At 36.9% G+C, this 24242-nt stretch overlaps 1 protein-coding gene across 4 annotated transcripts in view; it reads left to right on the top strand.

The window, feature by feature from the left end:
• DNAJC10 (DnaJ heat shock protein family (Hsp40) member C10) overlaps positions 1–10506 on the top strand; it is a 54245-nt gene extending 43739 nt beyond the window's left edge. For all 4 annotated transcript variants that reach the window (XM_077747544.1, XM_077747545.1, XM_077747547.1 and 1 more), the window contains 7 exons: positions 981–1136; positions 2065–2198; positions 3170–3223; positions 3482–3629; positions 6925–7044; positions 8828–8932; positions 10021–10506. In XM_077747544.1, the coding sequence (XP_077603670.1) occupies positions 981–1136; positions 2065–2198; positions 3170–3223; positions 3482–3629; positions 6925–7044; positions 8828–8932; positions 10021–10032 (729 nt within the window). In that variant the 3' untranslated portion in view covers positions 10033–10506. The remainder of the gene's footprint in view (positions 1–980; positions 1137–2064; positions 2199–3169; positions 3224–3481; positions 3630–6924; positions 7045–8827; positions 8933–10020) is intronic.
• Positions 10507–24242: the final 13736 nt, after the last annotated feature.

The following is a 24242-nucleotide window of genomic DNA, read 5'->3' on the forward strand; positions in this document are numbered from 1 at the left end:
AATTAATTTATAATATTGTCAAGTATAGAGGTAATTTAAATTATTTTATTTTGAAACAGCGAGCAAGTGGGCGAGGAGCAGAGAGGAAAAGAAAGAATCCTAAGAAGGCTCTGTGCTGTCACCGCAGAGCCTGACCCAGGGCTCAATATCATGAACATTGAGACCATGACCCGAGCCAAGATCAAGAGTTGGATTCTTAACCAGCTGAGCCACCTATGCACCCCTAAATTATTTTTAAATAGCTTTTGGTTTTGTGTTGTATTAGTTATAATTATTTCCCCAGTGAAGCTAACGCTTTTGTTACTATTACCCCATCTAGACTGAAGCTTTGTTAAAACAGCATTTGGAGCAAGTGAGTTGTTAAGGAGCTTGTGCAGTATCTCCAGTCAGACTGTCAGGAAAATAGAATAGTAGGCTTTCCACTAATAATTAAAGGATTATTTCCAAACCGGTCGTTGGTTCTAGAATAGAACTATATGGCCTGTGAAGACATCTGGGCACCTCTTAGAGCTTTTTGTCCCATCTCCTATCACCTTAAATACAGTTGCCTCTTTTCCCTACCGAAGATGATTTTAATGATATATAGTAGTAAGAAGAAAATATATCTTGATTTCAGAAGATTGATGGGCAAAGTCCAAACTTAATTAGGAATCATTTGTCCTTTTTAAAATAATTCACTTTAGATTGTCTTTTAAATATAAGTATATTTTGATTCTTCAGAAACAGGAATTAAGGGGCTTCTGTGTGGCTCTGTTGGTTGAGCATCCAACTCTTGATCTCAGCTCAGGTCATGATCCCAGGCTTGTGGGATTGAGCCCTGTGTCTTTCTTCATGCTGAGCATAGAGGCTGCTCGGGATTCTGTCTCTCTCTCAAATTAAAAACAAAAAGCAAACCAGGAGCTTTACTAAGTGATAACAGTTTGCCCAGAATATATCGATACCTTTTATATCTGTTATAATCAAAGTTGTGTTCTCTTTAGGATCTTATGAATCCTTCAGTGATCTCCCTGACACCCACCACTTTCACTGAACTAGTTAAACAAAGAAAACATGATGAAGTCTGGATGGTTGATTTCTACTCTCCATGGTGTCATCCATGTCAAGTGCTAATGCCAGAATGGAAAAGAATGGCCCGGGTATAATACAGTAGTTTATTTTAAATCTAAACCGTTAGCATTAATGTGTTTTTAACAGAATTGTTTTAAAACTGAGATGAACTCACCTCTAGATTATCACTCCCAGTAGCTTTAATTACACCACTTAGATTTCAGTTCTGTTTCTGTCTGGTAGGTGAATGGTATAGAGTAATCTAACCTTATTTTTCCTGTGTCACTTGTTTGGTATGTATCTGACCAAATTTCTGCCAAAGTCAACCCAAAGATCCTCTTATTTTCTGTTAAAACTGTTCGAGCTTAACAATACAGTTTCTTCACAATATTGTGAGACTTAAAAAATAGCTTTGATCAGTAAAACATTTGGAATTTTAAATAGACATAGTGCTATTAATCATGAAAGATTGGGAAAAATTATTTAAATATGAGAATGGAAAAAGAAATCAACTTATATATTTTTCAGAAAAAAAATGAACAGAAGAGTTAAAAGTGATTTCTAGTATCTTAACATTTAAGATAATACAATTTTGTGCTCTTTTCAATAAAATTTTTAAATTTTATTTTAAATTTTAATTCAGGCATGAGTCAATGTGCTGCAATGCAGGTTTCTGTTTGAAAAATAACTCTTTGAAATACCATTGCAGAGACCTTCATTAGTTCCTGGTTTCTAGCACTAAATTTTAGAAATACTTCATTCCCTCCCCCCGACCCCCACAAGGTACATGAAATCTATTATTTAATCTGCAGTAATTGTAAAGTCTTAACTACATTACATTTTCAGTTCATTACTGTAAGTGTTCTGTTAGGTTTTAAACCCTTACCCATCTTTATCTGGTGAAAATCACTGGTAAATAATAATCCTCTCAAAATGATTTTTCTATTGTAAACATAGTTATGGAGGTAATTTAATTATCACGTTCATCTATATATCTCCTCTTTTTCTCTTTTATAGACATTAACTGGACTGATCAATGTGGGCAGTATAGACTGCCAACAGTATCATTCTTTTTGTGCCCAAGAAAATGTTCGGAGATACCCTGAGATAAGATTGTTTCCCCAAAAATCCAGTAAAGCTTTTCAGTATCAGTAAGTGTTGCCTAAAATTTTAAAGACATTTATTAGAACCATTAGGGGCTCCTGGCTGGTTCAGCCAGAAGAGCATGCCACTCTTGATCTTGGGATCATGAATTCAAGCCCCATGTTGGGTGTAGAGATAAAATAACAAATATTTTTGGGGAGTCCACCATGTTTTAAGATAGTATGCTAGGGAGAAACTCAGAAGATGAAAAAAGAATTGAACAATCCCAGTGTTAATGAAGCTGGCACTCGAGTATAGAAGAAGATAAAGAGAGGAAGTACTAACATATATTAAGTCAGTGTTTGCTTTCAGGTGCTGTATTTGATCCTTTGCTCACATTTTTTCCACTGGTCCTCACATATACCTTGAGGAATAAGAATTACTACCCTTCCTACTATTACAGATACGTGAACTCAAGTCACAGAGCTGCTAAGATTTGTAATTGGGGTTTCAGCCCAGGTCTATGTCAGTGCCCATAGTTTCTACAACACCACGTGGTATTTGAGGTAGAAAACTCCAGTGCAAGGCAGAATATAAGGAAAATTCTTTAAAAAGTAAAAATGGACCATGAATTTCAAAAGAAGGAAAGGATCACAGCTATGAGAGGAAATCATGAAAGGATGCATTTATGAGGTGGCTTTTGACATGGGGCTTAAAAAAGTGTGTAGGAATTTGACAGACATAATAACCAGAGTAAAGGTTCAGAAACTGAAATCTTAGACATTTTGAGTTTCACCGTTCCCATGCTTCTATAGGAGATGTCTAGCAGGCAGCTAAACATTTAGGGCTATCTGGAGCACAAAAAGACATCAAGACTAGGAAAAAAATGGATTTGGGAACCATATAAACAGCATTTATAGGTAGATTTAACTGAGAAGAGAGATGCTAAGTAGTAAAATGGCTTCAATGAGACTGTTTACTGAACATATCCAATAATAGAAAATAGTGTTTAAAGCTTTCACATTTTCTCTTCTTTCAGTAGTTACAGTGGTTGGAATAGAGATGCTTATTCCCTGAGAATTTGGGGTCTAGGGTGAGTAATCAAAATATGCATCATTGCATAAAATAGATTCAGTGCTATTTACCTTCGTCTTATGTCTGTAGTTAAATTTACTGTAAGTTTTTTAAGGCTCTCACATGTTAAACTACTTAAAGAATTATAATTTACCAAAGTTGTGCTTTATTGTCATTCTGTGAAGTCACTTTTCACTTAGAAACTTTTACTATATTATATTTTACATGTTTTCCTTGGTTTCATATAACAAAAAGTAATTTTGATCCCTTGCCACAGATTTTTACCTCAAGCATCTATAGATCTAACGCCTCAGACATTCAATGAAAAAGTTATACAAGGGAAAAATCACTGGGTGGTTGATTTCTATGCTCCTTGGTGTGGACCTTGCCAAAATTTTGCTCCAGAGTTTGAGCTCTTGGCGAGGGTAAGTTTTGTCTGTCTATTTAAGTAAGTTGTAGTTACATGCATGTTTTAATTAGATAAAATAAGAATTAGATAAAATTATATTTTAAATATGATTGTTTTTTTCTTAGAAGCTTCCTGTGACGTTTTTAAAGCTCCTGTTTCATTTCTATGAGTATAATCTTTGCAGTAGATTTCTTCCTTCTTTATTAATACTTTCAGTTAACATCTCTATTTTGACAGATGACATCCTTTACCTAACCATTCGAGACAACTCACTTCTGCTTGTTCCCTATTTCCTTCACCACCATTACTCTGCTGCCCATCAAGCCATCATCACTAGATCCTGTCAGTTCTCTTAAGACCCTTTCAAATCTGTCATCTCCTCTCCATGTCCACTGCTAGCCTCTCTCTTCAAGCCCTCATCTCTTCTAGATTTCTCATGTGTGCATTTTAACTAGTGTTACATTGCCAGTCTGCCTTTTTCAGTCCTGCCCTGCGAATCTTTCTAAAATACTGACTTCTCTGGCTTCCTATTAACTGTTTCTTGACTTGTACCCTTGATTGTAGGTAGGACCCTTCCTACCTCTTCAGCTTTATCTCTGTCCCCACTCCACGCCTTACAGTTCAGACACAGCAAAATACTCCAGGTTTGCTGAACAAATACATACTATCCTCTTTCTCTAAAATGTCTTTTCCTTATTCATCATCTGGTGTTTTTTTTTTCTCCTTAGCCTACAAAACCCAGCTTCATTGGCACTTCTGTGTTCTGTCCTTCTCAGTCATTGTCACTTTGTTGTCTTGTACTCCATTTGGTGTATTTACACAGTGGATAAATATTTAGATATCTATCTCTTCCATAAGACCGGAGCTTCTTGAGGGCAAGGTACAAGTCTTGTCTAACTCAGTAAATGCTTATAAAATTTAATTGGATGCATAAACTGAATACAGTCTGATTTTTCCTTGTTTCTGTCTCCATCATCCTATTAATGACCTAATCCTGATTGTTAGCTTTCTTGCTTCAGGGAGCTTTGCCCTGGGCTACAAAACACTCACTTAGTATGAGGAAGCTCCAGTTTCACCAGTCTAATGCAAAAGCTGACAATCCCAAGCCATGGGGAGTTTTTAGCAAAGGGACTTCAAAGCTCCTAGATGTCATAAAAGATTATTAGTTATAGGATCATCCTTCAAAGAAGTTCTTCATTTTTTCCACTCACTTGATCTTCTTTTCCTCTTCTGCTTCCTTTTTCTCCAGTAATTCTAACAAAATGTTTTCATTCTTTTGTCTACTGAAAAACTTAGCTGAGTTATATATTATGTAACACAGCTATATCTTGGATATATCAGAAAGTTATTAAATACGAAAAAGATCATTCAACAAATCCTAAGTACTAGGTGAGAAGCATTATGGTAAATACTGGGGCTACAGAAATTGAAAGACAAAAGTCACATGTCTGCGGTTTTATTCTAGTGGGAAGATAACATGCTAATAAGTGTATATAATACAAAGTAAGAGGGAAGCAAGGACATGGGAGGAAGAAAGAGTCTTGCCAGGAAAAGACAAAAGGCTCCCCCGAAAACTTAGGGTTGGAGATGAGAATTACAAGATGACCACGAGGTTGGCACTTGAAAGGGTTGGCTAGAGAGTACTCCAAGCAGAGAGGACAGTATTTGCAAAGATGCAGGGATGCTAGAGAATGGTGCGTGTTCAGTCATCTTCACTGTTGGTCCAGTATTACCAGAGTGTAAAGACAGAAGGGGCATGGCAAAAACTGAGGCTCACTAAGTAATGGGGGAGGAGGTTTGGTCCTCTTTCTTTGTGATTTCATATTGTTCAGAATAAGTTCTTTATAAGCACTAGGGGAGAACTGTCGGACATGGTAGAATCCGTTTTACGTTTTAGAAAGAGTACATTGGGTGGAAGAGTACACAGGCCAGCAAGGCCAGAGAACTATAGTGAGAGCACTAGAAACAATATGGTGTTCCCTTATAAGTAATTGAAGATACAAGTCAGCTAATATATAAAATAAACATTTTGGAAATAACTGGAACCAGCATATTTAGATTTCTCTGACCCTTAGTATAAATGTGTTTCTCTGTGCAGCTTTGCTGCTGCCACACCCCCTCTTAAGTCAGCCAGCATTGACCACAAAACTAGAGGCAGCAAAAGTATTTTAATTGTCCTGAAGTGAGAGATTATTATCTGAACTGGGATGAAGGCAATAATGATAGAAAGAGTGGGACAAATATCAAAGAGATACAAGAATAGGACTTAATGTTCAGTTGATTGTGATAAATGTGAGAGAGAAAGAAGTCTAGGATGGCCCTAGTTTCTGGCTTGAATGAGTGAATAGTAGGATAGAAGGAAGAGTAGGTTAAGGGGAGAGGATCCATGTTAGAAATCTTGTGTGCAAGATGCTTATTTAGCAGAAGCAGGTCAGTACATAGGTGAGTGTGAAATCAGGGGAGGTTAGGGGTCAGCAGCACATATCAGCACATTTATATATAAAACCTTCCTGGGAGATTGCTCACAGTGAAAATATTATTTACCATAGATACAACTGTGATTAAATATTATAATTTTATACACATGTGTACAAAGAGGTCCCCATGCTAGAAATGAGGTAGAACAGCCTGAGGACTAAGAAAGCCAAGAGAGAATAGTGATAAATACCAAGTAAGAAAAAAGAAAGACCTATTTAGCAATGTCAGGTACCCATTAAAAGTGGAAAGTATCCATTCAGTTTGGTCAGATAGTCACTGCAGAACTTAAAGCAGTTTCAGTGAAAGGAGTGGAAGAACAAAAGCTAGACTAAAATCTGTTGATAAATAAGGAGATGATGAGGGAGGAAAAGTAATGAAAGACTAACCTGCTTAAAAAAAGGGGGGGGAGGGTTTGAAGCAAGGAGGTAGCTAGAGGAACCAGTACAATTAAGAAAGGAATCCTGTTTTGACCACATGCACATACCCTGAAGAGCATGTAAAACACCTTATAGAAATTGGAGAACGTAGGTGTCGTCATCCTTCCTTCTGCTACCTCAGCACGTGAGACCAGAGAACAGAAGAAGGCGGGTGAGGACAGAATCAGGTGTTTGTGCCATGATGGACAAGATATTGGGACCAAGAAGGAGCTTTTTTTGACAAGAGCAACTAAAAATTTGGAAGCACTCTTATTAGTATGGAAAGAATTAAAACTTAAGTTTTTGAAATAAGTCATTAGTATTATAAATATGTGAAAATTTTAGTATCATGTTGCCTGTGGTTGCCAAAATAGTTTATGCCACGCTGAATGGCAAACCCCATTTCTCTTTTTTCAGATGATTAAAGGAAAAGTGAAAGCTGGAAAAGTAGACTGTCAGGCTTATGCTCAAACCTGCCAGAAAGCTGGGATCAGAGCCTATCCGACTGTTAAATTTTATCCCTATGAAAAAACAAAGGTATGTACAGGACGTTCCCGTATGTGCCTTTCTTGTAGCAGATCAAGTTGAAAAGGTTTGTTATTAGTGTGAAGGTTTTCATTAGTTTCTTCTCCCTTTGGCTTTTTTTATTTAATTGCATATTACTGAAGCTTCTTTTTATATATACCTCAAATGACTTTAAGTTTTTCTGTCTCAGAGTTGATATGATCCACTGCCTTAAAATTTTTATACTGATGAATTACAGCAAGTACTAAAGAGACATAGAATACTAGATTAGTTTTTTGAGTAGAGAATTCAAGAAACCTATATTCTGTGAAGTTCTGTATTTCCTACTTTAATACAATTAACATATTACCTTTATAATTCTTTTTTTCCAGGAAAGGAAAAAATTAAAAGAATACTATCATGTTTTTAAAGTAGACTACTTGTCTTAAGGAATATTTATTAGTGGTTTAGACTGCAAATAAAAGTCACAGTCCATGGTTTGATCACAACTCCCTTCTTTGAGCTACTGACAATATGATTTTTTCCCCCCAAAAAGAAAACTAAACATCTACCAGTGGATCTTAAAATTCAGATGATAACCTCCACTATCATTTATATAAATGCATATATCTTTCAGCCACTCTAGTGGCTAACTGAAAGTACTCATGACTTTTTTGAGTAAAAGAATGACATTTTTGACAATAGAACTGTAATTAAATAAATACGGATTTACCATGTATTCATGGTAAAACATTGCAAATAAATATTTTTATACTTCTTGAGAAGGAATATCAGCTTAAGATCTCAAGCTGTTTATTGAAAATTATATTTTGAAATAGGGTTAAAGAAAGTAGATGATGAAGTTTATAACTCCAGAATTGTCAACTAGGTGTTTCAGTGAAGGACTTTGATTTGTCCAAGAGGCTAATCTAAGAACAGCCTAGGGTAAACAACTCAGTGAGAGTAACAGAGCTTCTACCAGGACCTGGTAGAAGCCACTTCATCCCTTTGGAATGACTAGCTCTACTTTCTCATTCAGAAAAGCTGAGAAATGGGTAACATACATAGGGCTCATCCTCAGGTAGAATGAGGTTATTATCAAAGTATAAATATAATGAGCAGGCTCAGAATTAATCAGGCCTTATACAGACGGAGCTCTTTGAAAAGATGTTACCATGTGTCTAGAGGGAACCCCGAGGACATTAGACCCTAAAATATCCCAGTGCAAACCAAGAGACAGATGGCATCCAGAAGACCAGACTAGAAACCAAAGCAGAATAATGATTGCAGTTAACAGCAGTACAAACCAGGTGGACAGTTACACACAAAAACAAGATCCTAACAGATAGTGTAGAGGAAGGAAACAAATGACTCCAGATCCAAAATAAAGCTTGGTATATTGACCTGCCCGCTTTGCTGCTTTTCAGCCACCTTCCTACTGTTGGCATATGAGAACCAGGAGATACACGTTACTTCCCAGTGTTGTAGTTGGTCAAGATTTTAACTGTGCCAATGACTGTATAAGATTACAATGATTTGAGTCCCCTGGGGGATGTCTTTTCTTTATATTTAGTTGTTTTGAGGCAATTAGAGTTGGCAATGCACTTTTTCCAAAGAATTATTTTACATGTTCTCATAAGAGTATCATATTTGAGTAAATTATGAGATAACTGCTTTTGCAGCATTATTTTCTTGAAGAAATTTGAGTTTCAAACATTTAGAATTTTAAGGAATATTTAATCAAGTCTCTTAGGTGGAAATGTCATGTTTTGATTAGATACATAAAAGATTATAAGAAAAGTGTTTTTTATTTTAGAGAAACATTTGGGGAGACCAAATAGATGCCAGAGATGCAAAAGAGATTGCTACCTTAATATATGAAAAATTGAAAAATCTCCAAAATCATGGGAAGAGAGATAAGGTAAGGACTAAATCTAGAGCTGCCTTCAGCATACTTTATACTGTACATTATATGTATCAATAAACAGGTACAATGGAAGCCTCAAAAAATCATAAAGTTGAAGTTTCTCAATTTGAAAATAGGACAGTCTGAATGTAGCTTCTATACATTGATAAATACAACCATTTAACACATCGTCAACTATAAATTATTTAAATTTTGTTTACAAAATGTAAATGAAGCATTGACTTGTTAGGAATAAATATACTGAAGCCTCATAACATACTTTGCATTGCAGATTTCTTTTGGTATAGTCAGGTTGTATCAGAAACCATATTCATTTTGGCCCCTCCTAGAATTTTATCTGTCAAGAAGCAGTGCAACCTCTTTGCTATTCTTTGGAAGACCTGTTCATTTTTTCTTTTTTTAAATCATTGTCCTTCCAGGACATACTCACAAACAGACCAAAGAATCCATTAATGCTGGAGTGCTTTCTGAGTGGAACTTAATAAAATCACATAGGAAGTTTCTTGGATTCTTTCCCTAGAAGGCGAAAGAAGGACAAAAGAACAGGGCTAGAAGTGTCTGGCTTTATAGAACCCTGTTAGAACTGCACACACTCCAGTATAGAAAGCCTTACATCTGTACCAAGAGTTACATTTTATCCAAATCTAAAAGATAGGAAAGAGATGGTTACAAATCTTTATTGCCTTGGGTTTAGGGGAAAAAATGTTTTTCTGGTGTTTTGATTTATTTTAGCTTCCTCAAGAAGTTTTAAAGTATGACTTTTATCTTAAGTTAAACATTTGAAATAGAAAATGTTATTAGTCATAAGCCAGAATATCAGAATTGAAGTTAAATATTAAAATTGAAATTAAGTTAAAAAGTTAACTATGACTATAAAACTGTAATTGGTAGTATCTGCACAAGCAGGTAAGTTATAAGTAAGTGATATCCCTTTTTGTTCCCATTGTTACACTTAGGCAAAGTATATTTCATATGGTAATCCATTAAATAATTATTTTTTAAAAGGTAAAGTACTGTAAACTAACCAACATTTTAATGTAAATTCATGCTGCTTTTCCCCAATCACTTTTACATTATTGTAGGATGAACTTTAATGATGGTGAAGATGAAGAAAAAAGAGTCTAACAAATGACATCAGAAGACCTCTTTTTAGGCTGTTACTACATTCTGGTTGGAATAAATGAACATTATCTTGGAATTGTAATTGCACTGTCTGAATTCTGTACAACATTCGTATAAAAGAAGGGTCTGCACGCTTTTTCTGTACAAAGCCAGATCGTAAATATTTTAAGCTTTGTAGACCATGTACAGTTGTCACATATTCCTTTGTTTTTGCTTTGTTTACAATGCTTTAAAAAGTATAAAAACTATTCTTTGCTCATGGCCATACACAAACAGGCCAACCCAGATTGCAGACTCCTGGAAATGATACTGAGACTGGCTGGCTCAAACAGGAGCCTGCTCTGTTATGTACATATATGTCTAGGATCTATTCCTTCAAGTTTTGTGGCTGGACTGAAAAATAACTTGGTATTTAGTTACCTGTTTTAAAAATTGTGTGAAATGGATTCTGACCATAGTTTCATTTAAAAAAAAAAACCAAAAACATACGATGTGGCAAGCAGATAACCTATTTTCATGCTGGATTATAGTGAAGAGATTTTCTTCTTTTTTCTTTCCTTTCTAAAGATTAAAGAACCGATTTTAATTTTTCACAGTTGAGAAAAATTTTTGTAACAGTAAATAAATAGATTTCTACAGCATCTAGAAGTAACCTGAAGAAAACAATATTTATAGCTATTAACTGGGCACTGTAGAGTATCCCAAATATAGCGAGTATTTAGAGTTCTATATTTTAAAGATCTGTGTGCGTTTATTTTCTGAATTGCTTTCATAAATGTTTGCCCTGTTTTGTAATTGACTTTTGAAGCATCGTTCTAATATTTATGGTTTTGCCTTTTGGACTTTGTTTTTGATGTAGATCCTCTGTTTGCCTTCCTCACAGTTGTGGTTTTACGCTTTTGTCTGATTTGTTACTCAAATACAAAGAGTAACTGCAGGTTTGTTTCACTATGGCTCATAATGGCACTGTGGATATTCCAGTTGTTTCCTGCTGGAGGCTCCTGTTTCCAGATTAATATTGTCAAAATGAACTTATTTTTTTAAGAAAATCAAGTATATAAATCTAAGGATGGGATCTTTTAATTTCTTGGTTGTTCAGACTAAAAGAATCGAAAAAGATTTTGCTTGCATTTTCACAAAACATTGTCAGTAATGTGCGGTTATTTAGTTACAATTCAGAATTTATGGAATGGTAAAAATTGCAATGAAAAGAGGTCAGTGAATTAAACAACAGTTTTCAGAAAAACTTCCTAGGATTCTGCTTTATTGTATTGGAAGAGTTTTATGTTTTTAATGTCACTCTCTCTCCTTCCCTAATATTTCCTCATAATTTTATCACTGTAATTTCTACAAAAATGTTTTATTTTCATATCTAACCCTACGACTCGTATTCTCTCCTATTTTGCCTCAGTTGTGTCCTTGAAGTCCTAACCTTGGATTCCATGTCTCCTGTGTGGGCAGTTACAGAACACCTGCCCTACTTCTAACCTTAGTTCAGCCTTTTTGAATTATAATCAGTAATGGCAAGTGCCTTTCACTTATTAAATTTTCACTGCCTAGAAATCTTTCAAAATTGGCTTGCTTCTACAAGAATCCCAAAATCAAAGACCTAAAGAAGTCTTGGTAAATATTTATTGAATTCATGTACCAGTGATTTGTATACCACTGTGCTGGACAGTGATGCTGGAAGCATATGTAGACGGAATCCAAGGGATGGTCCCGGTCTCCTGCATGTCTGTCTGTAAGTCATGGATCGGACACTGAACCCATAAGCAGGTTTAAGGGTACCTAAACTACTACCCATAAATTAATTCCAGACTTACTGAGAAACATTTTAGGCAATAAAAAAAAAAATTAGTAAACAATATGTGTCCTATAACTTGGTCTAAGTATGTGCCTGTAGAATTGGCTCTAAAGCCAGGGTTGCTGGGAGTCCTGTGAAATAATATATAACCTACAGTATACAAGAGGCTATTGTCTACAGTCATCTCGGTGTCAGTAAGTATTTCGAAAACAGCTGGCAGAATTAAAGCTTTTAACTGCCACTCTGAAGAGTGCCTGGTAAAACATGTCCTTTTTTTCCCAAACACCATGATTGTGTGTAACTGGCCTTGGGTATCACAGCACCATTTCTGGTAGACCAGGGAGTAAGAGTATTCTGTCAGGCATCTGTATTTGGAAATTAGATACATTTAAATATGTGGCTATATAGAACTTGGAGTGTGTGCTTTTGACATTAATGTGCTTACTTATTCCAGTTATCCAAATTTTTTAAAGATCTTTTGTATCGTTTTTAAAGTATATGATTAAGATAAAAATGAAATTATTTTTAGATTGTAAAAGTTTTCTTTAAATTTTTGTGCTTCATTTTCTGACTATTCAAAGCAGGAATTTTCTTAGGTACAGTGATCAGAATTGCTGTGTTGTTTCCCATGGGACACATTTACATTTATATAAGTCTTTAATGAGGTAATATTTTTAAGTCATTTTAACAGAATTTTTGTATAATTAGTCCATAAGTCTACCAAACTCACATAAATGTCTTAAATTACACCTATTCAGTCCACCATAACTGTTAAATAGTATAAATTAACAAAATGCATTTTAAATTTTCTATAGTGATTCCTATAACTGATTCTGAAGATAAAAGGAAGTGATCTTTGTAGTAGATGCTGAAACTTCTAAATACACCCAAATTCCACTGGTGAATAGCTCGTTTTCAGTAAGAATAATGACAGGTCAGCCACCAAGCTAAATAGAAAGGTATTATTGAGTATATATAAAAATGTCAGTAATTCACAATTTGAGTCTCTTTTATATTTAACAGTAGATTTGCACTTAGATTCATGTCCTGTCATCCAGTCCCCTTGTTAGAAAAGAATTGGATCCATTTTGTGAAAAGTGATTAACCCAAATTACGGTGGCCAGACTAGCTGATATGGTATTTTGATCAGTTCATTGCATTATCTGGTCCTTAGCACCTGCTGTCCTGTTCAACAAGATACAGATTCAAAAGACCTATTCAAAAGGATCTGTGCTAATGCCTGTGAAAATGTTTTCCATGTTAATTACTGATAGAGAACTCTTCATTAACTGCTATTCCAAACATTTTGAGAGGTGAACATATATATATGTATGTATATATATGTATATATATACATATATATGTGTGTATATATATGTGTGTATATATAGTTCCAACAGAAGGTAATAGGAGGCCCCTGTCACCTTCCAAGGATACACTGAATGTAGTTATGTACAAAACAATTCCCTTTGAAAGAAATCCAGACACTAGCCAAGTGAGTCCTACACATCAGGTGAATGAGGAAAACACACACACACACACACACACTGGGAGTGGGCCAGAGAAGCTATGGCACAATCTCATCATAAACCCCATCCCCTGCTGCAATGTCACAGCAAGGAGGAAACTTAAGACTGCCAACCAGGAACACCCAGCAACTGTCCTTCAGAATTGAAAGTGAGAGTCTTCCAGAGAAGCAAAAGGTGAATGAATTCATCACCATTAGACAAGCCTTACAAGGAATATTAAAGGGACTTATTCAAACTGAAATGAAAAGGCATTAATTAGTAAATACAAAACATGTGAAAATAGAAATCTCACTGGCCAAATTATATACTTAAAATCACAGTACTCTAATGTGATGCTGGTGATTCCATTTATAAATCTAGTATATAGGTTGAAAGACAAAGGTAGTAAAACTCTTAATTGTTCATACTAAAGGTAAAAATTTTAATTTGGACATCAAGTAAACAAAAGGAGTAAAAGGGTACTTTTTGTAGGAGGGTAGGATTAAATTGTTAGTGTCTAATAGACTGATCGATATAAAGATGTTCTATGTAAGACTCATGGGAATTGCACAGCAAAACCTATAATAGATGTGCACAAGTTAGATTTAAAAATGAATCTCTATCAACTCACAAGACAGAGAGGAAGAACAAGGGAACTATAAAACAGCCAGCGAACAATTAAGAGATGATATTAGTAAGGCCTTGCCCATCAATAATTAAATATATATGAGTTGAATTCTCCAGTCAAAATACATAGACTAGCTGGATGGGTTAAAAAAATACAAGACCCAATGATATGCTTGCCAACTGGAAACACTACAGATTCAATACACACATTATTAGCTTGAAGTGAAGAAGAAATTACAAGTGAGAACCAAAAGCTGATAGAACTGCTTATTAGATAAAATATACTTTAAAACAAGGATTGTAATAAGTGACAAGCTCATTATAAAGGGACCAACCCAACAATTATGCATTCAAAGTAGGAACAACTAAATATATAAAGCAAATGTTAACACTTAAAGATAGAAATAGCAATAATAGGATATATCTCATTTTCATTTATAGATCATCCAGACAGAAAATCAAGAAAGAAAACATTAGACCAAATGAACAGACATTTACAGAATTTGCCACCCAAAAGCAGCAGAATAGACATTCACAAGTGCACAGGCAACATTCTCCAGGATAGACCATTTGTTAGGCTATTAAACAAGTATTAGTAAATTTAGGAAGTTTTAAATCATGTCAAGTATCTTTTCTCATAGTATAAAAACAAAAATAGGAAAATGATATATGTATGGAAATTAAACATTCTAGTGAACTATCAGTGGATCAAACAAATAAATACCTTGAGACAAATGAAAATATAACACATCAAATCTTAATAAGGTGCAACAAAAGCAGTTCCAATGTAAGTTTATAATGATCAAAAACCTACATTAAGAAAAAGGAAAGATCTGAGGAGGCAGCAGAGTATCATGACCCGAGGCTCACTGTGTTCCACGAATACGAGATAGCGATCATATCATCCTAAACGCCTCAAAAATCAGTCTGAAGACTGGCTGAAAAAGCTCTACAACTGAAGGTAGAAAAGAGGCCACATAAAATAAGGTAGGAAGTGTGGAGATTGAGCTTGGGAGAGAAAAGGATTGTAGCTGCTGCAGTGATGAGGGAGCCAGAGACCCAGAGAAGTGCAAGAGACAAACTAACACACAGGGAAAACTAATCCTCATAACAATTAGTTTGGAATGTGAGAAGCCTGAATTTCATGAGTTCTTACAACCAATGTGACTTAAAGCCTGGAGTGTTCAAGGTCAGTGTGTTTGCCTCTGGGAGAGCTTGGAGGACATTGGCACTACTGGAGAAAAGGAAGGACAAACAGCCCATGGAAATACAGTGAGGAAACAGCGATCTAGAGAGAACATGGGTCACATATTAGGGAGGTTAGCTCCTCTTAGAGCATGTTGCAGAGAGTCAGCCTTCACAGAGCTCCCTCCAGGAATAAAAACTCGCAAAGCTGTTTCCTGCACTCACCACTCACCATAAACACAGGGCCACCTGTGGGAACCAGTGCAGTACCCAGGGAACTTGCTACCTAACTTGCTTACACCAAGCCCTGTCCCCTGCACTCTACTGGAACCATCATTCCCAGTCATAACTGCCTGAGTCCCAGCATGGTGGGGCCTTCCCCCAAGAAGGCTGGCCCAAACCCCTGCCAACACCATACTCCCAACACAAATTTACCAAGGCCTTGATTCCAGTGGCAGTGGTGACATGTCCTATTTCACAAATAGGCCAGAGCACCCCTTGTTAAAATGCACCACATTCAGGCCAGGGACCAATCTACAACAGGCAGAGAGAACCTCTGCAGACAGCAGGCCTCAAGGATAAAGCAGCCAGGACACAGCCGCAGAGCACCAACAGCACACACTAGAGACACTCCCAGAAGCAGCGGGCCCTGGGGAGCAAGAGATACTACAATACAGGGCACTGTAGGACCTCTCCATTAGGCCATTACCCTCAAGAACAGGAGATATAGCTGACTTTCATTACACAGAGAAACTTGCACAGACTCACACAAAATATGAAGACAGAGGAATTTTTCCCCACGTGAAAAAACAGGACAAGGCTGAAGATCTAAGTGAAACAGTATTGGTAGGTTCGAGCCCCACATCAGGCTCTCTGCTGTCCATGCAGAGCCTGCTTCAGATCTTGTCTCCCTCTCTCTCAGCCCCTCGTCCACTTGTGCACACACACACATACTCTCTCCCTCAAAAACAAACAAACATCAAAAAAGAAAGAAAGAAAAAGGGAAAACGAACAATAAACAAAGTAACCAAGAGGCAAAAGGTAGTAGTAAATCCTTACATATAAACAACCACCCTAGGTATAATTAGACTGAACTCACCAATAAAAAGGCACATAGTGGCTAGATGGATAAAAACTCAAGACCCAACTATATGCTGTCTACAGAAGACTTGTTTTAACTCTGAAGACACATTTAGACTCAAAAATGATAGGCTGGAAGATGATATTTCAAGCAAACAGAAATAAAAGAAACAAACAAATGGGGGGTAGCCATAATTTTATCAGACAAAATAGACTTCAAGGCAAAAATGGTAATGAGACAAAGATCATCATGCAATGATAAAGGGATCAATACATCAAAACGATAAAACAATTAAAACATATTTGCTCCCAACACCTGAGCACTGAAATCTATTAAGCTAATACTAACAGATCTTGAGAAATACATAACAATACTACATTAATTGTAGGGAACTTCAAAGTTCCCTTGTCCCTCAAACAAAGCATTGTTGAGGACTTCGAATTCCAAGAGTCTGAGGTGCAGAGGGACAGAGTTGTCTCCAGGAGCCCAAGGGAACAGCTTGGCAGGCTATAGGTGTGTGATTACAAACTGGGAGAGATATAATAGGCAGTGTAGGCATGGAGGGCAGAACTTAGGAGAGGCAAAAGAAAGAGAAAGAGAGGCTGTGGAAATGTCGGAATGTATTTGGCCAAGAGAAAAGCCACAGACAGAAGATTGGAAAAAATGGGAGAAAGATCCAACTTCTAACTGCCGGGGAGTAGAGGAGCCAGCCCCAGGCTCCATAACTAGCTCAGTGGCACAGTCCATGGTTGGAGAAAGCAATCCCCTCCCTCGAGTGCTGTGGGAAGAAGGGATACAGCCACTCCAAAGACAAAGGCTGCCTGTGCCCTCCAGCCGGAGGCCCTTTATCCGAGAGGGGTGGGCAGCACTTCCCCGGAACTGGGGCTCTCGAAGAAGGATCCTTTAAGACACTGNAGAGTCGCTGAAGTGGGACAAACCGCCTTGTTCAGGCCCATGGCACTGTGAGGAGCCAGAGGCCCTTAGTTGGCGGGCAGAGTGGCTCTACCCTGGAATGAGGGCACACGGAGAGGGAGCCTTTATGACATCAGGGTTTGAATCCCAGCAGAGTGCCTAGGGGGCGCAGGAGACTGTGGAGTCAGGAAAAAAATAAAAGACAAAATGGCCTGCTCACACACATGCAGCACTGTGAGGACCACCTGAATAGAGTGGTTTGGGACCCCTTGTCCAGGGAGGAGAAACTCAGGTGTCGTCATTTTTCTCTGCATCACCAAGCTGGGGCTTCAAGGATCAGACAAGGGACCACAGTGGTGGCAGGACCCACCTACACCAAACCACGACTCTCCAAACCTGTTAACTGTGTATCTGCCAGAGCAAGATTGACACTGACCAATCAGACAGCCCCTCCTCCAGACCAGTGTAGCCACCAGTTGCAAGGCACCCAGCAGTTTTACATTTTCTGATTTAAATATTGGTCAATTCTTAATATATATGTTTTTTCCTTCCTTTTGCTTCTTCTTATTCCTTCCCTTCCCTAGTCTAGTAATTCTTATTGTTGGTTTGTTTAGGCAGACATATTTGATCTATTCTCTTTATGCCTGTTCTGTATCTCCTCCTTCTTTAATTTCCTATCTCTGGATTAAGCTCTATAGTTTCTCTGCCTCATCAGTTTTATTTTGTTTTCTTTTTCCCCTCCCCTGTCATTTCTCTCTGAATGGGATAAGGCCTCTACCACCACCACTGCTCCTCCTTTTTTTATTTAATTTTTTCCAGGGTTACTTTTAAACAAATCAAAGCACACCTGGTAGAGGGTTCAAACCACCACTATGAGTAGAGAGATAAAACAACCAGAGTCCCAAGAACAGAGAGCAGGTAACATACTCCAAAAATACCTCCTGAAGGTCCAGGCCCTCGACAGTGTATGACCCCTCTTTAATATAGTAGTGCTCACAGGTACAGGACACATAACAAGCTTTTAAAACACACAAGGGACAGAAAACATGCCAAAATGATGAAATGGAGGAATCCTCCTCAAAAGAAATTCCAAGAAGAAATGACAGCTAAAGAATCGCTCATAACAGGGGCACCTGGGTGGCTCAGTCAGTTAAGCTGCCAACTGTGGCTCAGGTCATGATCTCACAGTTCGTGAGTTCAAGCCCCACGTTAGGATCTGTGCTCACAGCTGAGAGCCTGGAGCCTGTTTCAGATTCTGTGTCTCCCTCTCTCTCTGCCCCTCCCCCACTTGTGCTCTGTCTCTGTCTCAAAAACTAAAAATAAAAATTAAGAAAAAGAATTGTTCATAACAGATATAAACAACATATGTGATCAAGAATTTAGAATAAAAGTCATAATATTAATCACTGGGCTTGAAAAAAGCATAGAAGACAGCAGAGAATCTATTGCTGCAGAGATAAAGGAACTAAAAAATAGTCAAGATGAATTAAGGTGTAAATGAGGTGCGAAATAAACTAGATGCGGTGACAAGCAAGGATGGAAGAGGCAGAGGAGAATAAGTGAAATAGAAGATAAAATTATGGAAAATGATGAAGTTGAGAAAAAGAGAGATTAAAAAAAAATACTAGACCACAGGGGAGAATTAGAGACCTAAGTGATTTAGTGAAACATAATAATATCTGTACTGAAGGAGTTCCATAAGAAAAAGAAGAAGAGAAAGGAGCAGAAGGTTTACTTGCACAAATTATAGCTGAGAATTTCCCCAGTCTGGGGAACAAACCAGATATCCAAATCCAGAGGCACAGAGTACTCTGTTCAGAATTAATAGGAATAGGTCATTTCCACAACATAGTGAAACTGACAAAATACAAAGATAAAGAGAGAATTCTGAGCATTCTTACCTTAACCTACATGGGTAGACACATAGGGAGAGTAGCAGACCTATCTACTGAAACTTGGCAGGTCAGAAAGGAGTGGCAGGAAATATTCAATGTGCTCAATAGGAAAAATATACAGCCAAAAAACCTTTATCCAGCAAGGCCATCATTCAGAATAGAAGGAGAGATAAAGGCTTTTCCAGACAAACAAAAACTAAAGGAGTTCATGACCACTAAACCAGCCCTGCAAGACATCCTAAGGGGGACTCTGAGTGGAATGCTACAAAGTCTACAAAGGACGAGAGACATCACCACAAGCATGAAACCTAGAGAACACAATGACACTAAATCCATACCTTTCAATAATAATGCTGAATGTACAATAAACTATCTGTAAAAAATAAATAAATAAAAATGTTAAAAAAAAGTTTAAAAAAAAAGGAAAAAAAATAATGCTGAATGTAAATGGACTAAATTCTCCAATCAAAAGACATAGGGTACTGAAATTCAAGCTGTATTACAAAGCCATAATAATCAAGACAGTATGGTACTGGCATAAAAACAGACACTCAGATCAATGGAACAGAATAGAGAAGCCAGAAATGGACCCACAAACATATCACCAACTAATCTGACAAAGCAGGAAAGAATATCCAATGGAATAAAGACAGTCACTTCAGCAAGTGGTGCTGAGAAAACTGGACAGCGACATGCAGAAGAATGAACCTGGACCACTTTCTTACACCATACACAAAAATAAACTCAAAATGGATAGAAGACCTAACTATAAGACAGGAAGCCATCAAAATCCTCAAGGACAAAGCAGGCAAAAACCTCTATGACGTTGGCCACAGCAACTTCTTACTCAATACATCTCAAAGAGGCAAGGGAAACAAAAGCAAAAATGAATTATTGGGACCTCATCAAAATAAAAAAGCTTCTGCACAGTAAAGGAAACAATCAGCAGAACTAAAAGGCAACTGATGGATTGGGAGAAGATATTTGCAAACAACTTATCAGACAAAGGGCTAGTATCTAAAATCTATAAAGAACTTATCAAACTCAACACCCAAAAAACAAATAATCCAGTGAAGAAATGGGCAGAAGACATGAATAGACACTTTTCCAAGGAAGACGTCCAGATGGTCAACTGACACATGAAAAGATTCTCAACATCACTTATCATCAGGGATATACAAATCAAAACCACACTGAGATACCACCTCACACCTTTCAAGGCGGCTAAAAATAACAACTCAGGAAACAACAAATGTTGGCAAGGATGTGGAGAAATGGGAACCCTCTTGCACTGTTGGTGGGAATGAAAACTGGTGCAGCTGCTCTGGAAAACAGTGTGGAGGTTTCTCAAAAAAATTAAAAATAGAACTACCCTACGACCCAGCAATAGTACTACTATGAATTTATCCAAAAGGATACAGGAGTGCTGATTCATAGGGGCACATGAATCAATGTTTATAGCAGCACTTTCAACAATAGCCAAATTATGGAATGAGCCTAAATGTCCATCAACTGATGAATGGATAAAGAAGATGTGGTCTATATATATAATGGATTACTACTTGGTAATGAGAAAGAATGAAACCCTGCCATTTCCAAAACATGGATGGAACTGGAGGGTATTATGCTAAGTGAAATAAGTCAGGCAGAGAAAGATGGGTATCATATGTTTTCACTCATATGTGGATCTTGAAAAACTTAACAAAAGACCATGGAGGGAAGGGAAGGGGAAAAATAGTTACAAACAGAGGGAGGGAGGCAAATAGTAAGAGACTCTTAAATATAGAGAACAAACTGAAGGTTGATGAAGGTGGGGTGGGGAAGAGAGGAAAATAGGTGATGGGCCTTAAGAAGAGCACTTGTTGGGATGAGCATTGTATGTTGTATGTAAGCAATGACTCAAGGAATCTACACCCAAAACCAAGAGGACACTGTATATGCTGTACATTAACCAATTGACAATAAATTATATTTAGAAATAGACAAAAGAAAGAAAAAATGAGACTCAAAATTAGAAATTAAGGAGGAGATATTATAACTGATATGACAGAAATACATAGGGTCATACAAGATTATTATGAAAATCACATGCCAACAAATTAGATAACCTAGAACTACATACATTTCTAGAAATACACAACCTACCAAGACTGAATCCTGAAGATACAGAAAATTTGAACAGACCCATAATGATTAAAGAGGTTGAATCAGTAATGAAAAAACTCAACACAATGGCACCTGGGTGGCTCAGTTGGTTGGGTGTCTGGTTCTTGATTTTTGCTCAGGTCGTGGGATCCCAGAGTCATGGGATCAAGCCCCATGTCGGACCCTGCCTGCTTCATCATGGAGCATGCTTAAGATTCTCTCTCTCTCTCTCTCTCTCTCTCTCTCCCCCTCTCTCTCTCACTCCCTCTCTCTTTCTCTCCCTTCCTCCATCCCCCCTCCTCACACTCTCTCTCTAAAATAAATTTATTAAAAATTTTAAAAAAATTAAAAATCCAACTCCAGGATCAGACAGTTTCACAAGGGAACTCTACCAAACATTTAAAGAAGAATTAATGCTAGTCCTCAAACTCTTCCAAAATATTGAGTTGGTGGGAACACTCCCAAATTCATTCTATGAATCCAGCATTACCCTGATACCAAAACCAGGTAAGAATACCATAAGAAAAAAAAAAACAACTATACTATAAACCACTACTCCCAATGAATATAGATACAAATATTCTTAACAAAATATTAGTAAACTGAATTCAAGAACACATTAAAAGGAGTGTACACCATGACCAAGTGGAATTTATCCCTGAGATGCAAGAATGGTTCAACATATAAAAATCAGTAAATAGATAATATCAATAAAATAAATTATAGAAATCACATAATCATCTCAATAGATACAGAAAAAGCATTTGACAAAATACGACGCACCCTGTCATGATTAAAAAAAACCCTTAAAAGATTGAATGTGCAAAGAATATACCTCAAGATAATAAATTCTGTATTTGACCAGCCCACAGCTAACATATTCAATGGAAAAAAATTTAAAACTTTTCCCTTGAGATCCAGAACAAGGCAAGGATTCCCACTCCCACACTTCTATTCACTATAGTCCTGGAAGTTCTAGGTAGAGAAATTAGACAAGATAAAGAAATAAAAGACACTTGGGGCGCCTGGGTGGCTTAGTCGGTTAAGCGTCTGACTTTGGCTTAGGTCATGATCTCGCGGTTCGTGGGTTCGAGCCCCGCGTCAGGCTCTGTGCTGACTGCCAGCTCAGAGCCTGGAGCCTGTTTCAGTCTGTGACTCCCTCTCTCTCTGACCCTCCCCTGCTCACGCTGTCTCTCTCTCTCCTAGAAATAAAAAAAAAAAAAGAAAGAAAGAAAAGGCACTCATATCATAAAGGGAGATGTAAAATTATTGTTATTTCTGATGATATGGTCTTATATATGGAAAACTCCAGAGTCAATCAAAAACTGCTGAAACAAATTAACAATTTCAGTAAAGTTTCAGATACAAAATCAACACACAGAAATTAATTATATCCCTTTACACGAATGATAAATCATCTAAAAAAATCCATTCATAATATCAATAACAATAAAATACTTAGGAATAAATTCAACCCAAGAAGTGAAAGATCTGGACAATGAAAACTACTGGACTTTGTTGAAAGAAATGGAAGACAACACAATGAATAGAAAGATATCCTATGTTCATGGATTGAAAGAATAAATATTGTTACAATGTCCATACTACCCAAAGCCATCTACATATTCCATGCAATATTCATCAAAATACCAAATGCATTCTTTACAGAAATAGAAGAAACAATCACAATTTGTGTGGAACTACAAAAGATACCAAATAGCCAAAGCAATCTTGAGAAAAAAAGAACAAAGCCAGAAGACTTATGCTTCTTGATTTGAAATTATATTACAAAGTCACAACAAAAACAGTATTGTACTGCCACAGAAGCAAACACATAGACCGATGGAACAGAAAAGAAAGCCCTGGAATAAATTCTGACATATAGAGTCAACTAATATTTGACAAGGTAGCCAAGAACACTCGATGAGTAAAGGATGACATCTTCAACAAATGGTACTGGGAAAGCTGGAGAAACACATGCAGAACAATGAATTGGATCTCAATCTCGCACCACTCACAAAAGTTAAGTCAAAATGGGTCAAAGCCTTAGACATAAGATCTGACACCATAAAACTCAACATAGGGAAGAAGCTCCTCATTCTTGGCCCTGGTGATAGTTTTTTTTGGACATGACACCAACAGCACAAAGAACAAAGGCAAAAATCAATAAATGGACTACATCAAACTTAAAAGCTTCTGTACAGCAAAATAACAGAATAAAAAGACAACCTAGATAATGGCAGAAAAATTTTGCAAACCATATATCAGATAAAGGGTTAATATCCAAAATATCAACTTTTTAAAAATCCAATTAAAAATGGGTAGAACTAAGTAGACATTTTTCCAAAGATGGCAGCAAGAAGGGCAACAGGCACATGAAAAGATTCTCACCATCACTAATCACCAAGGAAATGCACAATCAGATATCACCTTACATCTATTAGAATGACTGTCATCAAGATAAGGGACAATAGGTGCTGGTGAGGATGTGGGTAATAGAGAACTCTTACACACTGTTTCAAGAATATAAATTTGTCCAACCATTATAGAAAACAATATGGAGATTCTCCAAAAAAAATTAAAAATACAGCTACCATATAATCTAGCAATTTCACTCCTAGGTATGTATCTGAAGGAAATGAGGATTTCAAAAAGATGCATGCACTCCCATGTTATTACAGCATTATTCACAGTAGTCAAGATATGAGGACAACCTAAATGCCTATTGACAGATAAATGGACAAAATGCTGTGGTGTATGTACACATGTCCTCTGTTTTCAGAACTTAACACATAAAGTGTGTATGCTAATTAACAACCAGAAGTATTGCACAATATTGTTAAATCTGTTTAAAATTCGTTTGTCAGCAATTCAGTTGTGATAGAATTGTTGGCCAGAGGTTATAATTATTTTAATGCCTAAAAGTCGTAGATGATTGTAAGTTTAATTAGCAACCCTTATACTTAGGGAGTATTGTAGTAGAAATAATGGGTACTTTCTAGACGTCAGTGATTGCTCTTGTGTG

The sequence above is a fragment of the Crocuta crocuta genome, unplaced genomic scaffold (genome assembly GCF_008692635.1).
Source record: "Crocuta crocuta isolate KB4526 unplaced genomic scaffold, BGI_CrCroc_1.0 scaffold249, whole genome shotgun sequence".
Lineage (NCBI taxonomy): Eukaryota > Metazoa > Chordata > Mammalia > Carnivora > Hyaenidae > Crocuta > Crocuta crocuta.